The following is a 20,352-nucleotide window of genomic DNA, read 5'->3' as shown; positions in this document are numbered from 1 at the left end:
TCATAAAACAGAAGAGTAACATTTAGTTTTATGTGAAAATCGCTCAATGAATTACATCTCTCGTCTCGCACTATGTAGCCTACGTCACCAATATCGTATGTGTGCAGTCTGGTACAAAACACTCAGGCATGACGGCGTAACGTTACGATTATAACGTAAGACTATAGAAACAATGACAGACATTAGCTTCAGTAAAGTTAGCTTCATTCATTGAGAGAAAAGGTATGACGTCACATGTGCGCCTTTTGGGTTTGCAGTCTTTGTAATTACGTATTTTCAGTCTTATACCTCAACAGTTTTACATCAAACTACGACTTTCTTGACCTTTAAAATGTATCTTTTAAATTGACAAACATCACGTGTGTAATTCAGGGCACAATTCAAACGAGATCAAAATATTTGTTGTCTATCGCCATTGACTACCATGCAATATTTTTCCGAAATAAGGTCCCATGGTGGTCCACCGGAAGGGGAGGGACTTAGGCTCTCTATTGGGAATTGATTGGATGGTTGTGGTTTTCTATTGGTGGATCTCATGTGAGTGACAGGTTGTCCCGCCCTCGCGTTATTAAACATGTTGTCAGAGAAAAGATGTTGCTGCAAGAGGAAGGGAAGTTATTTTGATTAAGTTATTGTGCACGGATAAATCATTTATAACAAACACTGCAATAGTTCATAAAAAAAACAAGAATTGTCCATTTTGATTTCATGGTGACTTTAACAGTCACCCAGTGCAGTGGACTTCAATGTATTTGATCATGGAACATATACAACCTTTTATTCCAGGTCACTGTGTACAGTAAAGGCTACCTAAACAGATCAACAATAGTCAAATAAAAAGCTTAAGAGGCTTTAAAAGTGTTTTTATCTACTGTGTTTTATCTAAGTGTTCAGTGTTTCTCAGTGAACTTAACAGAATGGCCGGTTGTAATGTATGGAGTCTTTACACACACACACAAAAGGTGCTGTAAATATACTACAAGGATCACAACAGTTATCTAGCTAATATATATTTCGATAAATTAACAGTAATTTGTTTAGATACTTCACTATGCCATGCTTTTAAGATAAGAACAGGATTTTAAAGCTGACACGCACCTGGTTAGAAACGACCTCACACACTCGCTCCATATGGCCCTCTGTTGCCACCATGCGGCCTCTTTACGCACTGCAAGAACACATTGACGACCAGAGAATTAAGTTCTGGAAACATTACATTTAAAAAATAATAATAATAATTATAGTCTGTTCAAGTTAATAATAATAATAAATAGTAATGATCGATTCGTTATTTTCAATCTTAATATAATTAAGTCTGTTATTTGTTATTCTTATGATCTTTAAAACACTTGTATATCTTTAAAATTAATTTGATATGTAAATTGTAACTATGTATGATTTTTTATTTTATTTTTTACTTAAAGCAGGCAAACATTGCTCAACATGAGCTCTTTCAATAGTGTTTAAACAGCATCACAGGAAAAAATACATGAAGTTCTAGACAAAGAATGGCAACCTTTTAAGTCACCATGAAATCAAAATGGACAATTCTTAATATTTATGGATTATTACAGTGTTTTATTCATGTGCCCTAATAATCTTTAATCTTTAACTTCCCCTTCTTCTTGCAGCGACATCTCTTCTCTGATGACCGGTTTACTTGTGCTGGGGCGGGGCAACCTGTCACTCACATTACATCACGGCAACAGCAACCATAGCAACCACAACCATCCAATCAATTCCCAACGGACAAAATCAAGTCCCGCCCTACATTTTTTCTTGTTCAAGAAGCCGTTTCACTCAGCTATGTTACACTAGGGAGGAAGAGACTATCACAACTTCCGTTTCATGAAGACACATAAATTCAAACGCAATATTTTTGTTTAGCATTTACTGAATGACCATACTTCCATTTGTGTTATTTAAGCTTTAATGACTTCACAAGTGTTGTAAAAATGTGAGGGAAAAGTGGATGCAAATGAGTTTGCATGATTACATTTTGTCTGTAAACAGAATAACTGCTGATTACATCACTTTAGAACATCAAAAGCCAAACAAATCATTCTCAACTTTCTCGACAAATGCAACAGTACAAAGTGACAAAATGCACAGGCTTACAGACATCCTAAAAACTATTTATTGAGCAATCACAAAACTAAATAATGCAGGAGACACAAATAAGAGCACACTGCAAAACAAATAAGTTTTACATTTGCTTATATACAAAGTCAGCAACAGATCCATTGATTTTTATGTGTGGATAGTCACACACAAAGAAGAGAAGACACTATCCTGTATAGTGTTTAAAGGCTGCACAGAGATAATCACACGAGGAAACAAGCTTTGCCCACAGATCTGCTGCTTTGAGTGAGCAGAACCGTATCATGTCTGAATGAATGAATGAATGCACAGAGGAAGAGAGAGATGTGAACGGTGAAAGCCTGACCTCCGTTCATTTCCATCACAAGACTGCAGGAATGACTCAGCAATCATTAATATTTTACTTCAGGAATTAAAAAGTGATTAAAAACAAAATGTCTCATTTCTGGGCACTCATGTGAGACAGCTGATTTGAAAAGAGAAAAAAAAACAGAAAAGAAAAAAAAAAGCATGTAGCATATTAAAGCCCTTTATAAACAGATTCAACATCATTCAATCTTGAACAATCATATAAATTATATTATAAGATCATAAATGTCCATTCTGACTCAGTCCTGCCTATTCTGTAAAAGCCCCCAAAACACATGAGAAAATAACACTTCATTTGAATTATTCCTCTGAGAACAATCTCCAAAAATCATTACAGCTTATTTGGGCAAAGACACATATGTGTTTTTTTAATAAGTGTATTCACCAACTAGTATTTGGATGAGCAATATTTGTATTTAATGCTAAAGGGTCAGCAATCCATGCACCTATCAGGCATTTTTATGGCAGCACAACTAAAGCTTTGTTCTCAGTTAAATCCTAGATTTTTGGGGCAGATTCATCAATTATTAAAAAACAAATGTCTTAAAGATATAATCTGAGTGTCAACACAAGATAAAACAACGCATACATATGTAGAAACTTGTTTCTACCACAGAATAAAACAATAAAAAAAAGTGATTGAAACATTTTTCAGTTTATATCTTGCAATTCAGACTTTATAACCTGCAACTGCGCGTATATATCTCACAATTTATAAAAATAATTTAAAAAAAGTCAGCATTGCAGGATATAAACTCGCAATTGCACGAAAAAAAGTCTGAATTGTGAGATAAAAGGTTGCAATTACCTTATTTATTTTTATTCTGTGAAAACCAGCTTTGATTCACAGCTCTCTGAACGTTCATGACACCTCTGAGGTAGATTAGAGACGCAAGAACAGTCTGAAAGCTACAGCAGAAAGTCTTCAAGCAACGTGTTGGTGGAAAATTACTCCACTGAATCACGCAGCTAATAGTCAGGGAGTCACTATTAAGTCATAAATAATACAATTTTATAGCAGAAGACAACGGCAATGTTGTTTTAGCTGCTATAAAACTAATATTTAGAAGACAGGAAGAATTCGCAACCTTTAGGGGCTTGATAAAACAAAAAATAAAAGACCAACAACAAAACTAACATTTTAGTTTTGCATGTTAACCAGTAATGGGTATTTACTGTAGCAATCAGATAATGATAATGATTGGGGTCCTAACATGTATATATGCATAGACAATGAAGATGGCCATTTAATGAATATGAGTAATTAAATTATTAATACAATAATTATTGTTAATAATGGCACCTACATGGAGTTTAGACTAGCTGTTTGTGGTTATATAACACTATATCCATTCTGGGCAGTAATAAATGTGAGTATTTGCAGAAGGCACTTAACTTAATGCTCTCTAATTAATGTAAATGCAAAGATGACCATCAGCGATACACAGTCCACACTTTATCCGAGATGTTTCTCACTCAAGGCTACTGTATGTGAAGCTTGTCCATGAGCTGTAGGTCATGAATATTAATGAGCTGGGTTTTGTTATTGTAACGAGTCTCAAATAGGAAAAGATTTAGACAGAGCCATAGACACGATCTGTGAAATGTGAGGAGAGACATTATAAAACTTGAATATTAATTATGTGACAATCAGCTAGAATAACTCCTTGAATTGCTGAAATGCAAATATAAAAGATGATTATTTCCCATAATAATAGTTGCACATGGATTTAAGGAAAAACATCAACTGAAGGTACACTACCATTATAAAATGTGGGGTCTGGAAGAAAAGGTCGGTTATGCTCAACAAGGCTGCATTTATATGATTTTGATTATGATTTGATCAAAAGTACAATAAAAACAGTAATATTGTGAAATAATATTACAATTTTGCTTTTTATTTTACAGTATTTTAAAATGTAATTTATTCCTGTGATGCAAAGCTGAATTTTCAGCATCATTACTCCAGTCTTCAGTGTCACATGATCCTTCAGAAATCATTCTAATATGCTGATTTACTGCTCAAGAAACATTTCTTAGTACTACGAATGTTGAAAATAGTTGTGCTGCTTAATATTTTTGTGGAAACTGTGACTTTTTGATGAATAGAAAGTTCAAAAGAACATCATTAATTTGAAACAAATCTTCAGCAACTTAAATTTGATTAATTTAAAGTGTCCTTGCTGAATAAAATGATTAATTCCTTTAAAAAAAATCTTACTGACCCCAAACTTTTGAATGGTAGTGTACATTTAAAATGCACTGAAGCTACTAGCTTCTAAAATGTCCATTCGAACCACCCTTTGACTTCACTTGGGGGAGTAAAATGCTTTAGCGCTATAACCTATACAAAATAATACACATAGCTCTCTAAACTTATTTCACAGGGAAAGGGTGCAGATTCCGAAGCGGATCTAAGCTATATCGCTTTGCCAATGGTCAAAAGAAGTTTAGGTCAAAGTAAAGTAAAATCCATTCAGCCAACAAAACAGCCTGAATGGTAGCAGATCATGAGTTGAGTGGAGTCTGAGGCCCACGGAGGAGGACGTGTTACTGACAGTCTGTGTAATAGAGAATGAATGAGACGGGCAGCTACTGGACAGACAGAAGAGGAGCTGGGCTGAGCTGGGAGCTGGGGTTATGGGTAGGACGGGGATTGATCTCAACTTCTCCGAGATTTTGAATGCTGGATCAACCACTGCAATGTGATATCTGCGGGAAGAACGTGGAGAGAGGAAGAGATGAACAATTATGTAATATCTTCTGATGCACTTCACATCCTCTCCCAAACTAAAGTATTCGTAAATATCTTACAAAAAATGTTTTATATAAGTTGTCTCAAATGACACACTATACACTTATACATACTTATGCACTATGCTCTCAACCATGCAGAGTATGAATTTGATTAGGTTATTTGGTCATTCGACATCTGAGTCTGATAGCCCCTCCCCCCACTGTCTTTTTCCGGTTTATTAAGTTATTTATTAAGTTTATTAACATCATCCGAGTATTTGAACACTACTCACTATTTGTGCTACAAAACAGCATAGGATAATGCATAAGTACTCAAATTGGGACGTACCTTCAGTATTACTAATATTTTCTTGCTCAGAGTAGTTTTGTGTGTGTGTCATATTTTGGGAACTGCTGCTTCACAGGAAAACACATGGTCTTTTCTTTGCCAATTAGGTATTCGTAAAGCCAATAAAAACAGTGACTAATGTGGTATAATGAATGCAAATGGATGGCTTTTCAGATTAGCGGAAATGATGATGTAATCACCACCACCACAACTGTACTGCGCAACAACAAAAATATCTAACTAAAAGGAACAAAACAGCCCTTAATCGCTGAAATGTGAATGAGTCACAGTAAGGTGGTTTATGAGTCATTTGATTCAGTATTGTAAATACAGTTGAACTCCACAAAACCTTTCTTCTTTTTTTCCAGTTCTGAACACACATAATGTTCTTTGTGCCTTTCTCACCCCCACTTTTTCAAGGAATTTGGTTATTCCAAATTAACCTAGTAAAGCCGCACATACAGTATGAAATAATAGTCAGAAAAATCTAATTTTTAATGGAAGTTTATTGAACCTTTGGACAAAATCTAAAAAGAAAATTGTCGTCACAGTTTTACATTTGCAGGTGTATAAAATGCAGTAACTCTCACCTATATTGTCTTTCTCTTTGCATGAAATGGAGTAGCAGCAGATCTCTCTGTCTTGAATCGCAGACAGGTTCCTGCAGAAAAGGAAACATCATTTGCCATATTTGAGAGTAGCCTCACATGACCCGACTGTGTAAATGTCACAAAATCCCAGAAAAAAACCCCCACAAAAAAACTTCCAATGTGGATGTTTAGTGCTAGCAGGACTACAAAAATGCCATTTAGGACTTAAAAAAAACAAAAAAAGAAGTCTAAAAAGAGGAAGGCGACGCAGTGTTATTAATGTAAAAAATTCTATTAAAATCAAAAGCATCCAGAGATCATATGACAGGATTGTGCAACAGTGCCCACCCCCTTTTTCAGTGGTGTTGGTTCCTTAGTCTTTGTTACAGAGTCACGAACGAAGCCAATCAGCTACAAGGTGAATCCCAACACTACAAATATTGATTTGAAGCAAAAAGGTTTTTGAAAATCGGACAAAAAGACAAGGGTACAAGAATGTGTACTTAATGGCTTTAGTGAGGGAAAGAACTACCCTGGTAATCCAGAGTTCTCGCGAGAGCACAAGTTGAATTTGCTCAGCGAGTTACTCTGGTGTCGAGTAAAGATGCTCATTAAATATGCCCTTTTATTCGAGCTGCACCAATCACATCGGGTTATCTGATATAGGCGGGCCAGAGGCGAGCTAAACAGATGACGACAGCGCTGTGGCGTCGAAGTCATTAGTAAACATTGCAAGATGGCTATGGATGAACACCAGTTGTTTGAAACGGCTTTGGCCGCTACAATGAACGAGTTAGACTTGGCTTTTTATCTAAAACAGGAACAGAAGACGGTGCTCGAATCGTTACTTTGCAAGAAGGACGTTTTTGCTGTTTTGCCGACCGGATACGGCAAGAGTCTAATCTACCAGTTAGCTCCGCTGGTAGCTAAGCGTATGGGGTTTATTGTTGTGATTGGTCGTAGTGTTATCCAATTGCGTGCAGCGAGATTTTCAAATGCACGCTTAGTGCCGCCCCTCGAGCTGGCCGATTTTCATTAGTCGACGCCAGACCATTAATCTTTTAGATTTAGGTCTGGATTTCCAGGCTAGGAAAGAACCACAATCCAATGAACAGCATAATTGAATTAAAAACAATGCAAAATATGCATACAAATACAAACATTTAAGTATTTTGAGAGCATAGAGAGATCGACTCGATTGCATCATTCGCAGTGCTTAATGGGAGTGGGCAAAGCTGAAGAGCTATTTAGGTTGCTTTTTTCGACTTTCTGATTGGTGTAATTTCCTGTACAGCATCATGGGTAATGTAGTTTTTCCACCAGGAATTCCACTGTTAAATAAGCTGAAATAAAGTGGGCTGACGACTTTAGTAAAAGCAAATACCATCAATTAACAACCTCGTCACTCACAGTAGGTCTGTCTTTAAAGGCTTATATTATTGTTCAAAATCAATTTCCCTATGGAGAAAATGAATGGAGTTTTTACTTCCAGTAAACGATGTTGCGCAATATATGGGTCTGTATAAAGCAGGAAACACTAAATGAATCTCTCACTCTCATGACCCCAAACTTATTAGTCAAGGAATAGCGTGAAGAAAGTAATAATGCAACAAAAAAAAAGATCTTACAACTTTTCGATGAGTTGTTTCTCGTCTAGCGCAATAGAGATGTCTCTTTTGTTGCCAAGGACAAGTACCTGTGAAGGATAAAGTAACAATAAATCACCCACAACGCACCTCTTAAAAGGTCTTTAGATTTAAACTGCATGTTTCACATTGGCAGTTTTGCTTTCAGTGCTTAAAGATTTATGTATTTGGGTGTTGGTCCTAGCATCAGATTGTGCTAAAGCTATCTTTTTAAATGTGTGGCTTTAGCAAATAGTAGCCGTCCCATCACTCCCTACAGACAGATAATCAATGAGCGAACTGTTTCCTCTGTGCTGATTTCTCTGCCGTAGATAAGACCAGTGAGGACATCTCGGACCACAGGAGCTGACGGTACAGATGCTTAGTCATGATCCTTCAATACCACACAGCAGCAATGGAAAGATCTGGACAAGGTGTGGTGCGATGGCTAAGCTTGAGCTCCTGCCGTTTTGGTAAATCCAGCAGTCATAAAACAGCAGGAAGCATTAATAACACAGACAGTCTTCCATTAACACCACCGGGGAAATAAAATTATAAAACAGAATTCCTCTTACAGGAATGCCTTGCAGTTGTGGTTTGTCTAACAAGTTGTGTAGCTCGTTTCTGGAGGCTTCCACCTTTTCACGATCTGCAGCATCCACCATGTACCTGAAAACACCAACAGGAGCCTTTAAGGAGCCTTGATAATAATACAGTAATGTAAACACTAACGCTTTATATAAGGGATAATATACAGTTAGCCAGTCATTATTGCTCAATAAATCTTGACAAAGCACAGCAGTCCCAATTTATTTTGCGATAATGACCGGTTGACTGTACATTATCCCACTTATTACACAGCTACTCAACAAATAAATAACTTAATGGACATGAAATGTTTCTTGAGCAGCAAATCAGCCAATTAGAATGCTTTCTGAAGGATCATGTGACACTGAAGACTGTAAATGTACCAATATTAGCCAACTAACTAATTTCCAATATATCAAAACAGAAAACATTTTGTAATATTATTTCACAATATGACTGTTTTTACTGTATTTTTTGATCAAATAAATACAATCTTGGTGAGTAAAACATTAAAAATGGTAGCACAGTAGTGTATATTTATTAATAATCTGCAATTTTAGTAACCATTTTCTATGGACTGCCCAGCAAAAAATGTTTAGTTACAATATAATATGCCTAATTTTAAGTTCTCTCTCATCTAGCTATCCTAGATACAATTTAGTGATACTAGAAACTGCTCAATGCCACTGACCAATCAGAACCAAGTATCGCAGAGGGTAGTGGAATAAACCATTTTAAAAGTGTCTGAGGGAACAAACAGCAGATTATACTCACACTATGGCGTTGACGCCCCGACAGTATCGCTCCCACATGCTCCTGAACCGCGGCTGCCCGCCTATATCCCAAATCTACATGACAACAACACATTTTTGCTACAGGGTTGGACATGTGGACATGATAGCAGGCATTGGTGATGTAACGTGATGTGACTATATATTTGAATATAATGTGTATGAAAGAGTGTAAAACTGGATTCAACAAAACCACCCTTGATAATTAGCGCAGATGAGACTAACCTTTATGGTTACATTGCCTTTGGTGACTTTCCTCATGTTGAAGCCGACTGTAGGAATCATGTCTTCATTGAACTGACCTGACTAATGGAAAAGAAACATGTAGATCATTACAATTAAATGGATAAAACAAATCTACATGTGAAGGGATGCAAAGGTTTACAAAATGACAGTCTAAAAGCCTGACATTTCACAAAATAACAACACGCACAAGAGGAAGTCAACATTACAATTCAGCAACTCAGGTATTTTTAGGAACCGTAATGGGAATTTTTGGTATCACAGGCCAGAGAGTGTCATGTCACATGATTTAGTAAATTGTGCAAAAGAGCAAAAATGATTGGATTCATTATTTTAAAATAAGTCTCAAGAGATTTCATGTCTCACAAACGGATCTATTTTGGGTGAAAAGGGAAAAGCAAGATCTTTCCTTTAAAAATATGATCATAACTATTCATGGAGCGAGATATTAAATATAGAAATCGAAAAGCTTAGCTAACTTGAAGGTCATATTACAAAATTATGGTGCAATTATGCAAATTGAAACTTAATTGGTTCGCATTTATGAGTGAAGAAATATTGACAGAATTGTTAAGCAAGGTACAAATACAGAACGAAAAAAAAAAAATGGGTTAAATTAATAACCCATAAATCATTCTCTGAAACTAGAATGACACCTGCGAGTGCAAGATGTTGAAAACGGAAGAGATGTTTCTCTTTTCCTCTTTGAATTCAGAGCATCATGTAGAGTTGCGAAAGTGAAGTGACCTTAGAAACCCTGGCTTTTGTAAACTCATTGTGCTGCATTGCAGAAGCTTCGGAAAGGTGTATCTGTTTAAATAAGATGCAATGCTCCACTTGCACTCAAATAAAACATCATTGTGACATTATTAGTGTCACAAACTTACAACAGGGTAACTTTAGACGGTAGGAGCTTCCAGAAAGGGAGGATTGTTTTCAGCAGTGATTGATAACATAATTATCTATGAAGGAAATCAAAAAGACATTGGGCACCGACGTCAACATGGAGGCAAAGCCATGATTCCTAATTTACATGTCTCACTTTCTGGTAGGTATGTTAAATTATTACTATGTATTATTACATTACATTATAATTATACATTACATTACTAATGAATTTGGTTACAGACGATTTAAACTAAAGCACACCATTGGAATCTCATCCACCCTTAAGGTCATAACACTGAAAACAAGCTTCAAACCTGGAGAAACTAGAACATGTTTGTAATTCAGATTTCATGTATCGTTACAATCTAAAACGTCAAGCAATCCGTGAAAGAAAAAGCACACCCATATTCCTAATAGCACATTACTCGTATAAAAAGGTTTTAAAGCATCTGTTCTCCGCCCCGTCAGGCTATGACATGACAACAATAACATAAACAGCTCAGTCAGGCATCAGAGTTCAAACTTTGAGGAATTAAGCTGGACTTACAGCGATAACGTTGACAAAAGTGGTTTTCCCAGAGTACTGCAGTCCCACCAGCGTCAGCTCCATCTCCTCCTTCCAGAAGAGCGACCTGAACCAGTCCATGATCCGGTGGATGAGAGCCATCATCTCTGCGCTGCTGGATGACTCTGAGCTCTGATGGTGAGGATGAGGCAGGGCAGATTCCGTTCCTGCTGGAGGGAATCAGGAGAAAGAGGAAGCTGCTGAGGTGGTCATGTGACAACTACTGACGCACAATAAACGCGTCGCTATCGACACAACAAAACCGGAAATCTTTCAGAATAAAAGTCCGCGAAAACTCGAGTCACTGTTGTGTTGAAGGTATTTAAATAAATATTAGGGACACTTTGAAGTGTTTGCATAAAAGTAGAAAGCAAGAAAACAAACAAATAAACTTTTGGAAAACTTTGGATTTCTTTGTTGGCAGAAAAAAAAACTGAAAAAAACAATGTTAATTTATTTACAAAATGTATTTATTAAAAAGAACGTAATCTTTGTTTTGGATTGTAACCTAAATAATCTAAATAAACAAAAATGTTATTTATTTATTTATTTATTTATTTATCAAACAAATAAATACATACATACATATATTAATTAAATGCATTGCGTTAAATGTAAAACCTTTTTTTTTTTTTTTTTTTTTGATTTAGTTTCATGCAAATGCATTATTGTATTTAGAAACATAATTAAACTTTTAAAAAATAATGAATTAAAACAAGATATAAATTAACACGTAATACAGTCAAACATACAAGTAAAATAAGTAGCTATATATACAAGAGTTAAACAAATCGAGTATGTATTGAGACGCTAAAGTCTTCTCCCACGTGAGGACCGTAAACATTGTGAATAAATACAGTAAAAACATGTAAAATTTAAGTAAAAAGAGGTTTGTTGCAGTTCATCGATATTCCACGCGATGGCGCTAAAAGCTTTATAATAGGGGGATGAGACCTTCTTTCACGTCGTAACAGGACCTCATACTTGTAAATTGTAAATGTAAATAAACATTGTTTACTGAAAACATTTCCACTGTTACACGGTTATCTATTGCGTTAATGTTATTTTGTAACACTATGATTTGTTTATTAGTCATGTTTGTTTGTTTGTTTGTTTGTTTTAGAAACGAATCACATTGTTTGCTTTTTTGTTTAGCCTACTTTTGAATCCCTCACCTTGCTTTTTTTCTCCTGACCATATGACACAAAATCTCATCTCAGCACTTTTGATGAATGTCTACCCAATTTTTCATTTTGTCATTTCATCTGAATATCAACATTTGTGAGATGTAGTCAGTTGAAACAGTTTTGAGGTTAATTGATCTAATTTTGTGTATCTGGAAAATAGTGATATATGACATTGTATAAAATATCAAAGTTTTTTTGTGTTTATTTGTTAATGAGGGATTTGTGGACACACAAATTTTTGGATGTGTGGAGTAAAAGTAAAAGTTTTTATTTTAAAGTAAAAAAGATCAATAATGACCCTTGGGGTAAGATGACACAGAAGACCCAAAGTGGCATTTAATAATTATTGTAATTAATGGGGCTAATTTTCAGTATTTTCATTAATTAAAACATCTTCACTTTCATTAAAACCTATAGGTTAGTAGGGTGAAATCGTTAAATTTGCATTCATAGTGTTGCTATTATGACAGATCTTCAATCAAAATAAGGGCATTTAAATAGGCCTAAATAAATATTAATATGCCTGTATATAAGTCATAGAATAATTTTCAGATAAATCTCTTTTACTGGTATTCTGTTTTGTCTGTCTTCGCAATTCAATTATCAACTCAATTGTCAAAATAACATTTTAAATACAATAGTTTATTTGCTCTTTTACATTGACACTTTTAAAAAAAAAAATATATATATAAATATTAATAATAATATTTTAATATTTGACATTTTGTGCTATATTTGAACAACATTAGCAAATGTATCTATTTATTTCCTATAATAACACATTGGCTGATGCATCATCATCCATGCTAAACTTATATATCTAAATATCTTACAATTTAAAGGTAAATCCACATTGTTCTTAAGGGAGCATCTTCCCATCCCACCCCAACCAAATTGACTAAAGATAATATAACAATACTTTATACCTCTAAAAACGTAAACTTATTGATTCATTATATTAACTAATTATATCACTTACAGAAAATATGACTCATTTACAGACAACATATAATACTAGTATTGTTGTCCCACGATCCTACATTGTGTTGTTGTCCTGCCATGACTGTGCTGGGTGTGTGGCATGTGTGGCTCTACATGTGAGGCCCGGTGTGAGTATCACTCCGCTGCCTGTTCACATCCCAGCGGGCGGAGGAGCCTGGAGCAGGGAAACTGCACTGGATCGAGCTCGAGCACACAGCCAGACACGCGGGAAGACTTAGCCTATTTCAGCAGATAACGAGCATTAGGAAAGGACGTGGTTCGTCTAAGTATGTAAATCGCTTGCAAAGACAAATAATAATAATAAACGATTATGTTCTTTGCTAATTTTGTTTGGGTTATAGTCTTCTAATCTAGTAGAAAAGTGACAGTTTATGTTATCAACAAATTCATGGACTTTAGTTAGGAGCTGTGAGGCTGGAATATTTGTAACCTGACTCAGTCTTATCATATTGTGTGTCTAAAGGATTTGCATAGACAGAGCAAGTTTATGGGTTATGTAAGTGTTATATAAAGACGAACTGTGATGATGGGAAAAACAGCGAGGTTGTTTTCCCAGCTAAACATGTTCAAGCTCTCCAACACAGACTCAGACACATGGTTTCCACAGGAAAAAAAAAACTTTATTAATACTTTTTCTTTACTGTATGTCAACAATACTTTAGACAAAATATATACATCAAACAACCTTTTCTTAGGTCCCAAAATAAAAAGTAAGTACCTCTTCCTATACAAAACTAATATATTGTTTTAAACATTACATTCACTTTCTTTTGCTTCTATGTAGAATCCAAGATTAAAAATGTAGATATCCGCCATCATGTTTACTGCTTTAAACAGGTAAAGGCAACAGCATGAACAAAGATCTGTCCTAATTTGACCAGAAATGAACACAGGTCCAAAAAAAGCTGTACACAATCTCATGGCGTACAGCACTCGGCTGTCAAAACTCGCCAACATAAATGTGTGGGTCACGTATCAAAAATACAGATGTACAAGTAGCATAAACAAAATAATTACAGGACGCAGTTACCTCACAACAACTTCACCTACGTGCACGAATGGATGACAAACTCAAAAGCTACAGCGGAGCCATGGTTACATCACTCCCGTATTTACACGAGCATCACGTCTCGGGAGTCGATGGCGTCCTCGTTTATGCAAGAAGATGGGAAACGTGCACGCGCCTGTGCTCCTCTCAACCAAAGCAAAGACATTTATTTGGTAGCATTCTAGTCTAAAAGGACGGTTCTTATCGGTTAAAGCAGTCACAGAAGCAGAAGAGAGTGGAGCTTCCTGATCAGGCGTCCACGGCACAGAGAAATGTCCAAAAAAAGCAGCATCTACAGGGGTGATGTTTTATTAAAAAAATGACTTTTTGTTTACATTCAACAAATGAAAAGGTGCTTGTGCAAAGGGCAAAGTCTTTATGGTTGGGGGACCGTCTGCACGTCACATTCTGGGTTATTGTTTTCGACTTAAACATTCGGCATAAGTGCAGAGTGCAGCCGTTCGCCCGCCCCAGGTCCTGTTTCTGGAAGGACAGTGCTCACTGTCCTTGCTTTGACCTTCTTCACAGTGTCTCACAGTGCTTTGCACGGGACCTCCTTTACCCGTCTGCGTCCACGTGGACCGTTCCATGTCTGGGTGTGTGTCTGCTGGCTGTTGAGGGAGCTGATAAGAGTGTGCAAGTGTGTATGTGTGTGTGTGTGTGTGTGTGTGTGTGTGTGTGTGTGTCTCTGCGGTTGGAGGGAGGCCGTCGTACTTCTGAGAGGAATCAGAACAGCTGGTTGCCGTGCTTGAGGGCGCTTTGAACTTTTGTCTTTGCGCCCTCTTCAACAGAATCCTCTTCGGGAGCTTATTCAGCAGGGAAGTCCACTCTCGAGACCAAAACATTCAGAGAGCGGGCTCTTGGCGGACCCCAGAGCGAGTCCTCAGTCTTTGGTTTCCAGGTTTAACGGGGGAACTTGTTTCAGGGCCTGCAGGAGTGCAGGAGAGTCCATGGAGGTCGGAGGGCTGGCGGGGGAGCCCACTCTTGAGGACATGGCCAAGGATGAAGGGAGTTTTTCTGGAGACATGCCCGCTGGGGAGGCGCTGAGGCCTGGGTACAACACAGGCATGCCACCCGGGTACCAACACTTGTCCAGCATGGGCAGGTATGCTGCGGCCGCACCAGATGGGAAGAGGTAGAAGGGCATGCACATGGGTTGGTGTGGAGAAAAGCTCATGTAGGGGCTGTGGCCGCCCACTATTTCGTGCCCTGACAGAGACTCGTCTTCCGAAGAGTCGGACCTCTGCCGCTTGGCCTGTGGCTCATCCATCTCCTCTTTAATGCTGCCGCCATACTTGAGATCTCCTGTGTCTTTGCCATAGTAGGCCGACAGCTGGGCCTTCGGGTCACGCTTCTCGAGCTCGCCTCCGTAGCCACTGTCGGTATCCGTATCACTCCCGCTCTGCTCGCTGCAGTGGGGATAAGTCCTTTGAATGACGGGCACGCAGTTTTTAGCGTGGCCCTCCGCTGCTTTGGGCTGCAGGCCTGCCGGTTTCTCCCGACTTTCTTGGGGTTTGGGAGCGGGCTCGTCCAGACGAGGGCTCGGCGGGCTCTGAATGAACTCAGACGCCACTTTTTGAAGGTGGTCGATTATGTGAGTGGGCGTCAGGTCGCGCATGGTTTCCTGGTTGGCGAGGAACTGAAGAACCTCCTTGGCGCACAAGTGGAACCCGGAACGGAACATCTCCTCACTGGTTTCTGAGTGCCCATTGCTCTGTTCACCTGCAATGAAACCATAAGGGTTAGGAAGCATGCCAATGCGTTCCTTCACAACAGTCTAGATCATTTGCTGCATTGCACAAGCCTGTCTCAATTTCTCAATTTCTTAGGGGGGGGGTTAGGGGGGGTGAAAAGTTCAGCAGGGCTGCTTCCTGCGACACGGTCACACATTGCATTATCTTAAACTCACCGATTTGCATTCCGTTTTGCAAGGAAATGATCTTCTGTTGCTGTTGCTCCAGCAGGTTGTTAAGAGCTTTCACATGCTTGAGCGTTAGCTCCAACACAACAGCCTTCTCCAAGTGTCCCAGAGTCTAAAACAGGAAAAACCCAGATAAGCATGTTGATCTTTCTTATGTAACCCTCTCCGCAGCGGTTCAGAGAGGACAAACCTGCGTCGAGCAGGAATGAAGACACTCCTCTCCGCTCACCAGTGCATGCACATGTGCGTGCAAGTAATATTCAAATACTCCAAAAGACAATCTAACACGCCTTGTTGACGTATGAATAATGAACTAACGCCAGATTCATGATATGTTGTGCCAAAAGTTAACATGTGATGTTTACAAGTTGTATATATTAAAAATGTACATCAAGAACATTATAGGAGGGTGACTAATCCAAAAGCAGGACAAACATGATTTATTCATGATCAACAAGCAGGTGGCGCTTTACACTACAACATAGTGAGGTGAACCCATCCACTCCCATATTACTTACAGTGAGTTTAAGGTGTTCGGGCAGCAAATCCTTCAACTGCGCGATGCATTCGTTTATTCGGTCCCTCCTTTTCTTCTCGATCAATCGATGAGGCAATTTGTACGTATCCTAGGGGTCAGGAGTTAAAATTTTCTATTAATTTCCATGCGTAAAAATAATTGAAAAAAACTCAAATAAAAGAAAAAATTGTGCAGTTTAAATCTCGTTAAGAACACTAAAATACATTTATACAAAGTTGGCAAGTAGAAGTGCGCGCAAATATATTTGTGCGTAACCGCGCGTAATTGCGCGTTTCGTACCTTACTGTCCTCACTGCGCTTCATTCCCCGCCGGGGTTTACACATAAACATCGGAAAGTCCATTCTATAAAATAAGACAAAATAAAATACAGTCAATAAAAGATCAATCTCTCAAGAAAGCGTTCAGAAGCACGAATAAGCAGCGTCTGGAAGACTGACTTACCTTTCCATGTCAGAGATATCCATCCCGTGTTTGGCCATACATGGTGGAGGCTGAGCACTGGTAATCCTCTCCATTTCAGCCTATCAATATGTCTTAGTGGTGTAAGAATAGGGTTGATTAAAAATATATGTGTATATATCAAAACAAAAACCAGATCCTTTACTCTCTCGTCAAAGTCCACAAGTATTTCCCTCGAATAGTTTCGTTCCAGATATGGTCCCTCAAAAGTAGGACGCAAAACTGCTGTTGTTGTTAGGTGGAGATGCAGGAGGCGTTTGTCGGCTTCGCTGCTGGTTAAATGAGTGTATGTGGGTGGGTTTGAAGTACGTGTTAAATAAACCCTGTGACTGCAGACACGTCTCGAGCTCCAGTCACATGAGCCTCACGTGTGTGACGGCGCTTTCAGAGCTCAACCCATTTACAGCAGACCGTCCGCCCTCCCGTGTCCCGTGTCCCACCATGCTGCTGCGCGCGCTCTCTCTCTCTCCGTGCACAATAACAGCTCGTGTCAGGGACGTGTTTTTATGAGCGCCTTATCCTGGATTGACTTCAAAGCATGATATACTATACAAAGATTATATAAAGTGGGCTAGAGTGTTTTATCAAGCCTTAAAAAAGGCGCGTGTTTTTCACAATTCGACTTATTTACCAATGTAATTACATTTAGAACATTTATATATATATATATATATATATATATATATATATATATATATATATATATATCCTATGTATTTCATGTATATTAGTGCTGTCAAATAATTTAAAAATAATTTAAAATTAATTGGTCTACTAAAAGATGGTGTTTATATAATAAATATAAAATATGTATATATATATACACACACACACACACACACATATATAGCTAATATACATACATACATATATATATAATATATAATATACATATATATTCTTTAATGTTTAAAACATTTTCTTTAAAAAAATATAAAACACATTTTATATATAAAAAATTTAAAAGAAAGTGCATATGTATATAATTTGTAGGCTATACTATAAATAACACATTACATGAAGGGCAACCATATATATATATATATATATATATATGAATATGTGAATATGTGCTGAATATGTGCTGCTTCTTTGTAAAGCAATATAATCCTTTATGCAAACACAAAATAACACGCATATAGCATATATATATACATATATATATATATATATATATATATATATATATGCTATATGCGTGTTATTTACAAATCCCTCTCGAGCGCTGTGTTTGCATAAAGGATTATATTGCTTTACAAAGAAGCAGCACATATTCTGTTTCACACACGCATATGGGCCTGAACGTGAGCGTGCAGCAGAAGCTTCTAGAGAGAAACGGATGTCATATGAATAATGTACAGAGCACCTGTTGCTCCATCAATATAACGCTAGCATTCATTATCAGAATCCCCCTGGCATGATGATGCTGGCACATGAGCGAGCACGGCTCAGTTGTCATGGTTACACAATAGTAACAGATGCGCGGGAACTAACGCGCCGTTTTTTCGCACCGGGACCATTTGGCGCTCCACGTGCAGCCGCTCATGTCTCTCTCGTGCTGCGGCTCGGTTTGTTGTGGCCGGTTGTACTCGGCGGCGGTCACGTTGAACTCCTCATGGCGGCGCAGGGAAAGGGCGGAGGCGGAGAAACGATTCAATCCCTGGGACTGACGTCACCCGTTTATTTTAGTGCAGGGCAGCTCGAGCTCATCCCAGCCAGGCGCGCGCGCTCTGATGAGAACGATGCTCTCACGCGCTGTTTTAATTGTAAATAACGCGCAGAATGTCTCTCATGAATATGGCAATATTTGGTCTAAAAGTCTTTGAAATGGTGGTACAATAAATGAGGCGTGGAAGTTCTCGTAAAATACAGTAAATAATTAGGTAGCATTTAGATTACTGAGTTCATACTACACACATTACATGCTGCTATGTTGTTTTCTCTCACTAAAATAGATCAATGTAATGTTAATGCATGGATTATTTGATTTAGGCTATAAGAATTGATTAATTATATTATTTAAAATGAACGAATGTAGTATTATTCAAGAAAAGTGACCCTCTCATTTCTGTATATTAAAATAATTGCTTGTAAATTTCACAACTGCAAGTAACACATTGCATTAAGAGTGACATTTTGAAGTACAAAAACTGAAATGGTATCAGTTTCTTGCGAAACATAGCCTGATCCAATAGCTAATCTTTAGGTTTTAGAACTACTGGTAGCTATAGAGATTTTGAGGTCTGTTCATAAAATCCAGATAATAATTCAAATCCTAATAGAACTGGTGTAAAATGGGGGAGTTTGTTGCTTTTTATGTGGTGAATTGCAGCAACAGGATGACACATCATCATCACCCTTCTTCACAGGCAGAGGACAGAAGCAGTGCATGAGACTCTTCCTTCAGTGAATTCATAAATGCATTGCCTATTTTGGTCGCACATGAAATGGAATGACAAAAACAGATTTGGGATGTGTCCTTGAAACCTGGCAACACTTTAGTGCTCATGTGACAGTGTTTTAAGTGGTTAAGCTTTCAAAGTCGGACCTTATATTAATCGCTTTTATTACATAACAAGTGGAACAAGAATTTTAATAGATCATGTGATAACTGAACTGTTTGGTTGGTTTAGTCTTAAACAGCCTGCTGTCCCAATGCCAATCAGTTTCATGTTATGTGTCTTTCTTGTGGGTTGTGTCCTTTGTTTAAGGAAAGTCCCCTTATTTGACCACAAATATGTTACAATTAGGACCGTTATTTGATTTGAGATGGAATGCTGTATAGACGTCAACGGAGGTTAATGCATTTCTCTAACACTTTACATTAGCATCCATTACATACAAGCACTTAAAAAAGAAACAATATTATAACTATTTAAACATCATAGTTTGACATAGAAGATTAATACATTAGTGTTACTCAGCATCACATTTTTGACTTGTCAAAAAAATAAATCTTTAAATTGTTTGACTATTTAAGTTGTTGTGGAATGTGTGCATGAAATTTTGGTAACACCTTATTTTAAGGTGACTTAGTTACATGTTACTACATAGTGATAACAGTAAATTATGCATAATTACAAGTAACAAACCCTAACTGTAAATCTACAGTAAGTTCATGTAGTTAATTAATATTTCTCTGTAATATTACAGTGTAACAATGTCACCTCAATATAAAGTGTAACCTAAATTTCTATTATGATTGTGACATTAACGGGTCAATTTGCCCTGTAAATGTCACAGTTAAGGGCAGGTGCCCAGATCCAAAATAAAAATATATGCATTTTGTGATAATTTGATCAAATATACCCCTATGAGGGTATTTACATTTATGCATTTGACAGACTTTTAT

At 37.4% G+C, this 20,352-nt stretch overlaps 2 protein-coding genes across 2 annotated transcripts; both read right to left on the bottom strand.

The window, feature by feature from the left end:
• Positions 1 to 1,863: 1,863 nt before the first annotated feature.
• arl8bb (ADP-ribosylation factor-like 8Bb) lies at positions 1,864 to 11,058 on the bottom strand. The gene is made up of 7 exons (XM_084101067.1): positions 10,827 to 11,058; positions 9,374 to 9,454; positions 9,132 to 9,205; positions 8,345 to 8,438; positions 7,773 to 7,840; positions 6,145 to 6,215; positions 1,864 to 5,181 (listed from the first exon to the last, which is right to left on the bottom strand). The coding sequence occupies exons 1-7, from the start codon at positions 10,947 to 10,949 to the stop codon at positions 5,132 to 5,134; spliced, it is 561 nt and encodes a 186-aa protein (XP_083957193.1). The 5' UTR covers positions 10,950 to 11,058; the 3' UTR covers positions 1,864 to 5,131.
• Positions 11,059 to 13,631: 2,573 nt separating this feature from the next.
• bhlhe40 (basic helix-loop-helix family, member e40) lies at positions 13,632 to 17,479 on the bottom strand. Its single transcript, XM_084100551.1, has 5 exons — positions 16,983 to 17,479; positions 16,820 to 16,883; positions 16,521 to 16,628; positions 15,991 to 16,114; positions 13,632 to 15,803 (listed from the first exon to the last, which is right to left on the bottom strand). Exons 1-5 carry the CDS (start codon positions 17,054 to 17,056, stop codon positions 14,965 to 14,967), a joined length of 1,209 nt encoding a protein of 402 aa, XP_083956677.1. The 5' UTR covers positions 17,057 to 17,479; the 3' UTR covers positions 13,632 to 14,964.
• Positions 17,480 to 20,352: the final 2,873 nt, after the last annotated feature.

Source organism: Abramis brama, assembly GCF_963993115.1.
Source record: "Abramis brama genome assembly, chromosome: 23".
Classification (NCBI taxonomy): Eukaryota; Metazoa; Chordata; class Actinopteri; order Cypriniformes; family Leuciscidae; genus Abramis; species Abramis brama.
Note: the sequence above shows the minus strand (reverse complement) of the source record. Positions and strands in the feature narration are given on the sequence as shown.